Genomic DNA, 11,819 nt, shown 5'->3' on the forward strand with positions numbered 1-11,819 from the left:
CGTTGGGCCCAAGTTTGTTACTTTAGACGTGGGGCTCCTTTAAGACCCCCCATTATGATAGCTCTGTGTCTCACTAGTGTGAATCTTCACCGCTGCTTCATTAAAAAGTCCATCAATATGGGTAATGTTTGATGTTTTGATTGATTGATTGATTGGTTTATTACAAGCATAGATTGAAAAATACAGGACAAAACACACAATTATTTCAAACTCATTACAGAAACAATTAAATGCATTGATTAATATATAGAAAACAAAAATGAAACACACTTATGTCACATTTTCTTCATTCATTTTTTGTGATAATTAACTAAAGTTTGATTGATTGCTTGAAAAGGAGTGGGAAGAAGTGAATTTATATAATGCCACCACTACTTAATTATTTCATTTCACTGTTTTGCATAATTGTGTAATCCGGTTGTTGTTGTTGTTTATTTATTTAATTGTTTTTTTTTTAAATTCCCAATACAAAATACATTTTAAAATAATAAATTATGTATTTTTCTTGTAAAGAGCCTTTAGATTTAGATTTGAAGAAAATAGAAACATGTGACATCCGGGCATTTCCTCCTCCGGTACGGTAGGTGGCGCTGGTACCGCTGGATTTTACCACCGATGCACTTCAAGGTTTTGAAGTAGGAGAGGAGGGAAACGAGGAAGAGGAGTAGCGAAGAGAACAGAGGGGAAACAGTCGCGTAGATTCTGTGAATTTGGGGACTAGAGAGTACTCAGTTTATTCTGTGTTCGTCCCGGGATGCAGCGCGCTGTTAGCGTGGAAGTGAAGCAGCTGATCCAAACCCTCCGCAGACTCTTAGCGACTTCCGGCCTGGACGATGTTCCCACTGCCGAGGCGTTCAGACAGGCCAAATTTGGAGGACGACTTGAAGTAAGTACTCTCATAATTATTTTAGTGATTTGTTCAGTTCAGGGGAATTTCAACTGAAAGACGTCATGACTTCCCGAAGTCTGAGGGACTTCTGTAAAGTTTCCTTTAGTGGAACTCATCCTCATGCACTCGCATTGATTTGGGGTTAGAGTTACGTTCATCAACAGAATAAACAGATTTCCTAGGAAATGAACTTCTGCTTGTTTTATTTCTGTTCAGGAGGACCAGTTTTGGAAGCTTGTGGAAAACCTGCTTCGAGTAACTGGAGCTGTTTCCTCTACAGTCGAAGTTCAGCTGAAGGCAGGTGCTGAAACTTACCACTCCAGTGCTTATCCTAAACCAGGGGTCTGCACCTGCAGCTCTGGAGTCACATGTGGCTCTTTTAACCCTCCACTGTGGCTCTTTGGTTAAAAAGAAAGACGTTTTTGCTTTCGAAACTAGCTATAAAATAAGTAGTAACGTACACAAAAAAGAAAAAGTAATCTATGAGGCTCATGACCATGGTGTCTGTAATCAACCAACAGTTCGGGTTTAATGTCTTCACTGTGAAGACAGTCAGTGTTAAAAGGGACTTTGAACTTGCAGCACCTTATAACATCCGCTAGATGGGGCAGCGGTACAAGCGACAGACCTTGCAATCGTGCGCTCCTGGGATCGAATCACACTTGGAGTCCATGGTGCTTTTTTTTTAACCCAAAACTGTTCAATGTAGGTCCAGCTGAACCAGCACTATAAATGACAAAATGGCGATTTTTTTTTTTTTTTTTTTGGTGGGGGGTCGTATTTTTAAACCGTCAACATTCCCTTAAACCTCAAAACACTTCCCAAAGGTTTTCACCATGGAGGCTGTTAAAAAGAGCTGTGAGCATGCAATACTTTTACCAGCCACTAGATGGCGCAGCGGCGTGAGCTCCCATGTTTTACGTTTGCTGGAAGCTTATGATTTCCTTTCAAAATAAAAGACTGGATCCTTCCAGTGCCACCCTGGATAGAAAGGATCAGACTTTTTACCAAAGTTTTTCTTAGAATTTGAAATCTGTTTATTCTGGAGGAAGCATAGAGGAAACAAGACCTCTCCTAGTCAGCAGGGATCTAAAAACATTACATAGTTTATCTTTGAGGTGCACCTATTATTTTGTTTTTCTTCAGCCAGAGAGCCACTATTGAGAGGTAAAAGAGCCTCAAGTGGGTTTTAGAATTTGCGGGTTGCAGACCCCTGGTACGGGGTCAAAGGTCACCTGTCAAAATGAGTTTGATGGAAAGTATATTCCTTATCTCTCTCTCAAATGATCCAATCTTGTTTTGACTCGAAGGACAGAAGCTGCACGATTCATTAAAAGTTTAATATACAATCATCTTAATTGTCTTTATTTTTAGTTAGTTTAAAGCCAATGATGGTTAAGATGTGTGCTTCACATCCACTTTGATTAGTCGACTATTAAAATAATCGTTAGTGGCAGCCCTACTAGCCTGTACAGCAAACTCTCCAACCTTTGATATGCTTGTTTGTGATGCTGCCTGTCATGAGCATCAGCATCTTTGCCTCCTCCTCCTGTCTCCTCATCAGCATCTTTAGCTCCTCCTCCTGTCTCCACATCAGCATCTTTGGCTCCTCCTCCTGTCTCCACATCAGCATCTTTGGCTCCTCCTCCTGTCTCCTCATCAGCCCCACAGCTTTCTTACCTCTGTCTCATTTTGTTATGCACTATTTTCATTTATCCACTTCCTTTTTTTTGCCACTTTTCCACACATTCCATTGCTTTGAACAGTTTGTCATTTTTATTTACTCTCTTGACATTTCTTGTCTTCACTTTTTTAAACAGTTCAATCAAGTTCATTTTTTTCACATGCATCCAAAACATTTATTATTTAAAACATCTTTAAGATTGCAGTTCTGATTGATGGTCTTATCATTCTTTTAAAACAATTTGTTTTCCAATCTTTTTTTCCTGCTTTACATATTCACATTAGGCCTTGATTTTCTTTCCTTTCCTGTCTGTGTATCAGAAGAAACCTTTCCTGTGGTTGGAACGTAGGACCTGCTGATGAAATGTGTTTTTTTTTCTGTGTAACTCAGAGCGCAGAAAGCTGGTAACTGCTGGTTTGTGGCAGACTGGATACCACGCTCACTGGATGCTTCAGAATGAGGCAGAAGGAGGACGCTTCTCCTGTAGAGACCTCCTCTTGGCACTGGGCTGGCTCCTAGCGACAGGAACTCTTGAGAAACTGTTAGTCCATCAAGTTCAACAGCTTGACAAGATGCTGCTGACACCAGTTTTTGTGAGAATGCAGCACGGTCTATGAATAACACCTTTCTGGTAGTCTCTGGTCAGTAATAGTTTGACATATTTTGTGTGTTTTAGGTGAAGTCTGAGCTTTGCTCCGAGCTTCACTTTGATGCTGCGTCCCTGAGAAGACTTCAGTGGCTCTTTGGGAGTTTAAGACACCAAAGACGGAGTCTGCTGTCTTTGATCAACGTGCGGACTGGAGCACTTTACAAGGTGAGGCCTTTCCCGTTTCTACAAGGGCAGGGAGGGAAGCCCATTGTTAGCTTGGGCTAGTGATGGTGTAAACCAGGGGTCTCAACCCTTTTGAGTAGCTCACTTCAATGCTACACAGAAGAACAAGTTTGATTTGTCCTTTGGTGACAACTATTGTTGGGCACCAAAGTTTTGTTCCAAGTAGGAACCGTTATGATTTACGCAGTTCTACCGAACCGAAAAAAGCTGCTGCAAACTGTGGAGCATTTCAGTGCTACATTTCTATTGGTCTTTGGACATGTCAATCAATTCAGCATTTTCAAACTTCTAGCCAATCCTGTTGATAAGGGGAGGGCTCATATAAAGCAACTGGATGTGGACATCAGTGAGTTGTCAGGACAGATGCTGACCTGTTCTCTGTTGATCCTGTTTAGATGGAAGTCATAAATCTCCAAATGATGCTCAGCTAAAATCCTGGCAGCATTCTGAGCACTTTTGGAGTTTAGTGCAGCCAGAAAATCATGCTCTGGAAATGCAGCATTATCTGGGTCAGGATACCTTTGTGAATCTGTCTTTTCTGACCTGAATGTCATCAAGTCAAAGTTCAGACCCAGACTGACAGATGAACATTTAAATGATCCACTCCTGCTTCCAGCTCTCTGGCCGAATGCAGTGCCAGGCATATGTAAAAGTTAAAAACGTTTTCAGCACAAAATGTTGTTTGTTCTAACTTCAATGTTTTCAATTGTTAAGTGTGAAACTTTGAAGTGTGAATAAAAGTTTTCTAACGCGAGTAGCTCTCCTGCTGCTTCAGTATATAAAAGTAGCTCACCAAGCAGAAAAGGTTGGAGACCCCTGCTGTAAACAGAGGCTAACTTTTGCACCAACAGCTTGGAGACAAATGTCCAACTTGCTCCTGCTGCTCTGCAGAAAAAATGTCTTAAAAATGACACAGCCTTTTTGATTTTTATCTTAACAAAAATACCACTGAGCACAATCATACAATGGAAAAATATTTAGTTGAAGTGGGACTTTCATGAGTTTCCTTTGACTGTAGGTTCTGGTCATCAGACAGAGTCTGACGGCACACTCGTTTAGAGAGTGATAACATCCTCGCTGTGCTGTCCCATTGACTGTATATAGGGAACTGGACTGGGCGAGTGTGACGTCACCCCTAAAAAATGCCTTACCTCTGGTTCCAGCTAAATGAATTTTGCTGATTCAGTCAACATTTTACAGCAATACAGACGTCGCCAAGTTGAATCCAATTGACAGTGATTGGTCCAAATCAGCCTGAGTCAGCATTTCTTATATATATATAATAAAAGCATCTTCTTTAAGCATTGAATGTTTTTCCAGGTTCTTTCTGCCAGTGTCTCCTCATCTTCTCCTGGCCAAAGTTGTCCTGAAGTGCTGCAAAAGGTATGCATGGGATTTGATAAAAAAAAAAAATCATTTTCTTAGCAATATTTCTAACTTTTTTTCTAATGGTAAAAATGTTCTTTATAGATGTGCATTTACTTTTTTAAAAAGGCCAAGTCATTTCTAAAATCTAAAAATTTCTAAATTTCTAAAGAGTTAATCTGCTCCTGATTTGTTTTCTGTCACTTTTTCTGATTTTTAAATAGAAGAATCATAGAGAACAGGAATGTCACACAGATGAAATATTTTACATTTGATTGAAATGCTCAGCTAAACTTTCCTTTTACATTGAATGGATTTTTGTTCCTTTTTTTTCTGCTGTTTTTTTGTTATGCTCATTGATTGTAATGATGGAAATCATTTCCACAAGTTGTAGTGTTTCATATAGTTCTGTTTTGAGGAGATTGTTTGGCCTAATTGGATGAGAAAAGAGGATTAACTGATGACATCTAAGGGCTTCTTGCAGAAGTAATATTTGACATTTATTCTTCATGGGTTTTGTCTGAGTACCTCTTGACAATAATTTTACATAAGTGAGAGTTTTATCTTTCTCTGTTGTAGGACTCTGTTGGTTTGCAGAAACTCTGTGATCTTCTAGATTTATATGTGAAGTGGAAAGAAGCAGAGAGAGTCTTCTGGATTTGGATGGTACGTAACATACTCTTGGAAAATCAAAGCACATTGTACACTCGGGTCTTTTTCTTTTCCTTTCGTATTTTCTCTTCAGTGAGGTCACAGCCAATCACCTTCCTCCATCTGTCTTCTGCATCCTCTACAGCAGCTACTTCCATGTCTTCATCACTCCATCCATAAACCTCCTCTTTGGTCTTCCTCTAGACCCCCTTGGTGCACCTCTAGACTCGGCATCCTTCTACAGGGTTTTTCATGCATAGAGAATTAAGTATAATAATTATTTGAAAAATGAATTGAGGTATACAAATCTGAGGTTGCGATGAGACACCACCACCTTATTTTAAGCTAGGAAAAACCCTGCTTCTACCAATATCTTCACTGTCTGTAAGGTGTTCTACACATTTCCTTGCATTTGGGCTGAAACTCCTCTATGACACCTGACACTTTTGTCCATCTATCCCAACCTGCTGCACTCTCTTCTTCACTTCTTTTCCACTCTCCATGACTCTGTACTGTTGACTCTAAATACTTCGGATCCTCCACCTTCTTTATCTTTTCTCTTCATTCCTCAGACATCTTCTCACCACCTAAGATCCTGTTGAACCGCCCAATCAGAAACTCTACTGCCTTCTCTCTAGACACTTCCATACCTCCACAGATATTTCATCAAGTGCTTTCCACTCTTCAGACTATTCAAACTCTCACTTCACCAAGTACACTGTTAACCTTCTGATAACTGCGCCACCAAGTACACTCCTACCTGTCTCCCTGATCACATTAGCTGTAGTTATCCAGTCATCTGGGAGTACCTCCTGACCACTCAGAGCCTGTTTCAACTGTTTCTTAAAAGTCATGCAACAATCTTCTTTTTTCAGCTTCCACCAGTTTAGAATAGCAATACTTTATTCTTCCCAGGCTGGGAAATTAGTTTGTCCTCTTCTCTGCCTTTGCCCTCTCTTTCTTCATCTTCTTCACCACCAGAGTCATTCTACACACCACCATCCTGTGCTGTCTGGAAACACTCTCACCAACCACTACTTTACAGTCACTGATCTCCTTCAGATTACAGCGTCTACACAAGATGTAGTCTATCTGTGTGCTTCTACCTCCGCTCTTATAGGTCACTCTATGTTCCTGTCTCTTCTCAAAGAATGTATTCACTATCGCCATTTCCATCTTTTTTGCAAAATCAACCACCATCTGTCCTTCTACATTCCTCTCCTGGATACCAAACCTGCCCATCACCTCCTCATCACCTCGGTTTCCTGCACCAACATGACCATTGAAATCTGCACCAATGACAACTCTCTCATTTCCAGGGATGCTCATCATCACTTCATCAAGATCCAACCAGAACTTCTCCTTCTCTTCCAGCTCACATCCTACCTGTGGGGCATACCCACTAACATCATTGAACATGACACCCTCCATTTCTATCTTCAGACTCATCACTCTATCTGACACTCTTTTTACCTCCACAACACTCCTAACAAACTCCTCCTTTAGGATAACTCCTACTCCATTTCTCTTCCCATCTCCACCATGATAGAACAACTTGAACCCTGCTCCTAAACTTCTAGCCTTGTTACCTTTCCACCTGGTCTCCTGGACACACAGTATGTCTACCTTTCTCCTCTGCATCATGTCCACTAACTCTCTACCCTTTCCTGTCATAGTTCCAACATTCAAAGTCCCAACACTAGTGACTTTCCTCTTCTCTCTCTTCCTGCAAGCACACCTCCCCCCTCTCCTACTTCAACAATACTCCATTTCCAACAGCAGCCTGTCGGTGAACAGCAGTGATGGCAGTCATTATTAACTCGGGCCTCGGCTGATCTGGTATGGATATCATAGGTTTGATTCGCATATTTGGCTCTGCTAATATTTTTCATCAGATGTTTACGGACCAGCACAAGGAGACCCAGACATGGGCTCCTTCCTAATATCAGCTGATTGCCTGAAAAAGGCCAGAATTAATTCATGCTTCAGGATCTAAACTTTCCCCTATAGCCAACAAAGCGGGGAATGAGATTCTAGACCAGATGTGTCTAGTCCTGTTCTCTAGGCTGGACCGGTTCCTACTTGTCTTTTAGAACTCCACCCAGCGCTCATCACCCAAATCCGATGTGTTTTACCAATGAGAACCAGCAGCAGGATGGGGAAATAGAAAAGCAGGATCATGTACCTGAGGAGCTCACAAAGAGGGAACCAGTTATGACTTTTTCCACATTAAGTTTTCCTTTTTTTTGTTTTCTGTCTCATGATTATATAGGGCTAAAGTCTTAAGTAGACTGATTGCTTATGTGTCAGTGGTATCAAATCATTTTTCACCCCGTGTACATGCATGTGAGCAAATGGACGTCAAAGCCATCGTTGCTTTTTTAAATCCTTTGGGTCATTTCTAATTTCCCACATGCCCACATACATTTCTAGGATAGTGTGGTGATGTGTCATCTGAGAGAGTCTCATGCCGAGCAGTCTTCACAAACCTCCAGTAGGAGCATGGCGGCTTGTTGCCATGGAAACCAGGCCTTGGAGAGACTGGAGGATTTGCTTTTGAGGTTTTCCACGGAGCAGGTGTGTGGCACATATGCAGTATACTTTCACACAAAGCTGTGCTGTAATTCAATTTGAATGATTTATGAATGAAAATAAACTCCAGCCTCTAAACAAAGTCTGTTGACCTGATTCTGATTGCAAAACAGCTTGTGGTTCATTTAGGGCTGGGCGGCATATTGATATTATCAATGAATTCCAGTTTTTTGTTTCAGATGATTTACATTTAGGAAAATCGAAACTTTTTCCCCCAGTTCTGTGCTCTCTTGGGCTTCCGTAGTTTGGTGTAACGTCTGCTTGTGCGTCTCTTGCAAAGCAGACATGAAAGCTGCAGCTAGCCGAGGAGCTCTTTCTGCGAGGCAGATAAAGAGGAAAAAAAACTGTTCCAAGAAAAAATGAAATGCACGTGCTACAAGAAGCCCCCACCCACCACCCGCTTTTGCTAATCGTCTGTGTCTGTAGCGGTTAGCTTTGGCTGATGCAGCAGCGAGACATGCGGACATTTTCAAACGGATCCAGTCAGAACTGAAGGATAAATCTGCTGGTCTACAACGGCAACAGAACATTTACTAAAAGTGTTGATTTGAAGACAGCGCTGTTGCTACACACAGATGGTAGCATGCTACAATACTAGCTGCTAATGCTAACGTGGTGCAGCAGCAGTAATTCATAGGACATTTATAATGGCTACATTTTATAAATTATCCCAGGTATGAATCCACTTTGTAATAACTTTATTAATAGTCTCTTTGTAACCTTACAGAACTGGTGTTCATCTTTATCTTCAAGCAAATTTCCATAGAAGTTGTGAAAATAAAATAGTTTTGTTAAAAATATTCTGTTGTTTGTAACTTTTGTTAAAGAAGAAACAAAAGGATGGAGAAAAAAATCGATTAAAATCAAATTTGGAATGAAAAAATCGGAGATTAGATGTTTTAGTCATATCGCCCAGCCCTACGTTCATTATTTGCTTGTCTTATCTCAAAGTGAAATGTTAAAATTACAACCAATGCATCAAATTGTTGCATGAAACCAAAAAATACAAACATGATCTCAAAGTGGTTCAGATTTTTGAGTAAAACCATTAAACTTTATAGATGGATATACATCTCATTTACTGGAACTTCAAAGTGAATTTATTATTTTAATAGCGTTGGGTGAGGTTTTCTGTTGCTGCGTTTTGCATTTTAAAGTGATTTTCTCCTCTAGGATTCACAGAACCACCGTGTGGAGCATAAGAAAGGAGGCGGGGCACAGCAGAGGAGGGAAGCATCCTCGTCTTCCTCTCAGCCTTTGCTCTCCTCGCCCGTCATCCCTGCTGTCTGTTTGGTCAAGCTGCAGACTGACAGAGCGGCCAAGCAGAGCAGCCGCACAGCAGAGGGTCGGCACGAGCTCCCAGCATGCCGAGCTGCAGAGCTACTGCAGAGCACTGAGGAGCAGCTGCTGCAGCGCAGGCACAGGCAGAGGCTGGCCAACAGGATGCAGCTGCAGGACCTGACAGGAAGGCTGGACGAGCTGGTTATGATACCACTGTGAACTTCATTTTGTACTTTTTCTCTGCTTGATGTGAATAACGATAAATATTTATGTGAAACTTGATGTCTTGGGTTGAGTTTTTTTTTTTTTTTTTAAGCGAACATTTTTCCACAAAACATTAAATATAACTTTAGGTACCTTATGCAAAATGTTTCTCATGGCACATCTGTGTGCCTCTGTTTTGGCTGATGCTGAGTGTTGTTCTCTTCTATCCAAGATCATTTTAAAGGGTAACCAAACATGGAAGTTGGAGGCTGACTCCACCCACAGCAAAGTTGTGCAAATGCTGTCAGAGGGGCGGGGCTTGGGGGCTGGACTGTTATTACTGGAGCTGCAGGTCATGACGTCAGACTTCTGAAACTTACAGGAAAGTCAACTGTAATACCTCAGTTCAACCTGTAGGGGACAGCACACAGTTTTTTTTTCAATATATTATCAAGAATTCATCTAGTTTTTTCTTTTAATTTATCAAAAAATTGGCAAAGACCAACAGACAACACTTTAAAGACCCCATTTACAGAAGTCAACAGACAAAAAAAGTTGATTTAGGGTTTGGTTAACCTTTAAAGAGAATCTCTGAGGCTCCCTGTGTCTCTGCAGACAGCAACCCAAACTGGTCTGGAGAATCACCATAGATCAGAGAAAACAACCATTCCCCCTCATGTTCCAAGCAGGAAGTACCCGCTGTTACAAGAAGGAGAAATAGTTATTACTCAGTCATTCTATTTGTCAGAATAGCCATTCTTGTTCTGATACCTTCGTCTTTACATCTACTTTCTAATCCTATTTTTTTAAAAAGCAGTTTTTTCCTTATTGCAAGTTATTCAAATTATAAACTGACCAATCGTGGGCTCACCTCAAACATTTGATTGACAGCTTCTCCAGAGCTGCTGTCAGTAGTAGGGGTGTGGACTTCAAACAAGCTGACTCATGATTGGAGACAGTAGTTCCTCTACAGACCAACTCGGACTAATCACTGTTGAAGGTTTAAAAATGGCAGCACCGTATCAGGATGCCACAGTGACAGCTTTGGCCTGATTTCATGAGGGCTGGAGGAAAGGCATTTTCTGTGTGTGATGTGACACCTCACTTTGTGATTCCTTTGTCTATGAGAATCACTTGCTGAGGCGGCGTGCTGCTGTTTGGGGTGTGTTCTTTGGTCATGTAATCAGTGCCACAAAACTCCACTGTGTGTTTGAAAAAAGTTTCAAGTACTTTTTCTTTGGATGTTTAATTTGTCTCATTTAAACCTTTTCTTATACAAAAAGAAACAGAAGGATCAAACAGTTTTGCTCAATAGAAATATTAATTTTTAGCTGTCACTTGACAGTCAAACACAAACCTCATTATTGCACACAATAATTTATTAACAAGAATAGCAAACATTGTTTTCTTAAAGACAAGAAGCCTCTTTATCAGTGTGCATTCAACATGTCTGTTCATGTAAACAGCTTCTAAGGAGAATGAAACGGTTTGATTCCAGACAGTCTGAATAGTCCTTTAAAGGTTTTTCCAGTGAAGTCTTCAGCAACTAGTTTTAAAAAGAAATAGCTTTAAAATTGTCATTAAGAATTAACCACCAAAAGTTTTTGCATGTAGGAGTTGAGCCACTTCTGTCTCTCCATGGCTGTGAGGAGTTTGCTCTTCTCTCTGAAGGCGGCATCATCAGCCACCACCATGTTCCTCTTCAGCAGCCGGGCGCCTTCAGACGTCCATTCCGCCGGCCACATCCCCTCCATGCTGCACGCACAAAACAAAGTCCAATCAGACTCCTCTGAAAAATGCTGCTGAGTAAACTGAACTGTGAGGAGCATCCTGCAGAAGAACTGAAAGCTAAACATCTGATGCTTCTGTAACCGTCTCCCTCAGTTTAGGAGCAGATCCGGTCCCACACTCCTCCTAACTTTGATATTGTTGGACACCTCAGTATGTTTTCTTTCTTTGCTTTCACAGGTATTCTGTTGTCAAGGACAACTGTGGGCTGATAGAGAACCCCCTCATCCTGTCTGCCTCACATCTGTTTGAATCTGAATCAATATATTCTGCTCAGATTTTCACATCTGCTGGAAAATTCAAAACAATTACTCTGATGAACAGGCATCAGAAAAAAATCATTTGAATGTAGTACCATATAGTATTTGTGGAAGTGGACTAAAGACATTATTAGACTTTTTTTATCTGCAGAACATCAAAGGCTCAGCCAATAATTCTCTCTTCTTTTAAGTAAATATGTCTATTTACAATATACTATCTTTATTCAAGTTTAAAGTACCTCAGAGTGGAAGTTGCAGCATGTGTATGTGTCT

At 40.8% G+C, this 11,819-nt stretch overlaps 2 protein-coding genes across 2 annotated transcripts in view; one reads left to right on the top strand and one right to left on the bottom strand.

Annotated features, from left to right (window-relative positions):
* The first annotated feature begins 436 nt into the window (after positions 1 to 436).
* Positions 437 to 9,576, top strand: tedc1 (tubulin epsilon and delta complex 1). Its single transcript, XM_024276777.2, has 8 exons — positions 437 to 886; positions 1,106 to 1,190; positions 2,964 to 3,166; positions 3,250 to 3,387; positions 4,726 to 4,788; positions 5,350 to 5,436; positions 7,855 to 7,998; positions 9,187 to 9,576. The coding sequence occupies exons 1-8, from the start codon at positions 755 to 757 to the stop codon at positions 9,511 to 9,513; spliced, it is 1,179 nt and encodes a 392-aa protein (XP_024132545.1). The 5' UTR covers positions 437 to 754; the 3' UTR covers positions 9,514 to 9,576.
* Positions 9,577 to 10,858: 1,282 nt separating this feature from the next.
* The window catches only part of pth2 (parathyroid hormone 2), a 2,715-nt gene continuing 1,754 nt past the window's right edge, over positions 10,859 to 11,819 (bottom strand). Inside the window, exon 4 of the mRNA XM_024272646.2 lies at positions 10,859 to 11,253. Within this exon, the coding sequence (XP_024128414.1) occupies positions 11,079 to 11,253 (175 nt within the window). The 3' untranslated portion in view covers positions 10,859 to 11,078. The remainder of the gene's footprint in view (positions 11,254 to 11,819) is intronic.

Source organism: Oryzias melastigma, linkage group LG22 (genome assembly GCF_002922805.2).
Source record: "Oryzias melastigma strain HK-1 linkage group LG22, ASM292280v2, whole genome shotgun sequence".
NCBI lineage: Eukaryota > Metazoa > Chordata > Actinopteri > Beloniformes > Adrianichthyidae > Oryzias > Oryzias melastigma.

Bases quoted from the DNA above. Each gene is read 5' to 3' on its own strand.
- tedc1 (XM_024276777.2), top strand. From the start codon at position 755: ATGCAGCGCGCTGTTAGCGTGGAAGTGAAGCAGCTGATCCAAACCCTC. The intron at 3,388-4,725 runs GTGAGGCCTTTC...ATGTTTTTCCAG, and splicing joins GGACTGGAGCACTTTACAAG to GTTCTTTCTGCCAGTGTCTC. The intron at 5,437-7,854 runs GTACGTAACATA...ATACATTTCTAG, and splicing joins GAGTCTTCTGGATTTGGATG to GATAGTGTGGTGATGTGTCA.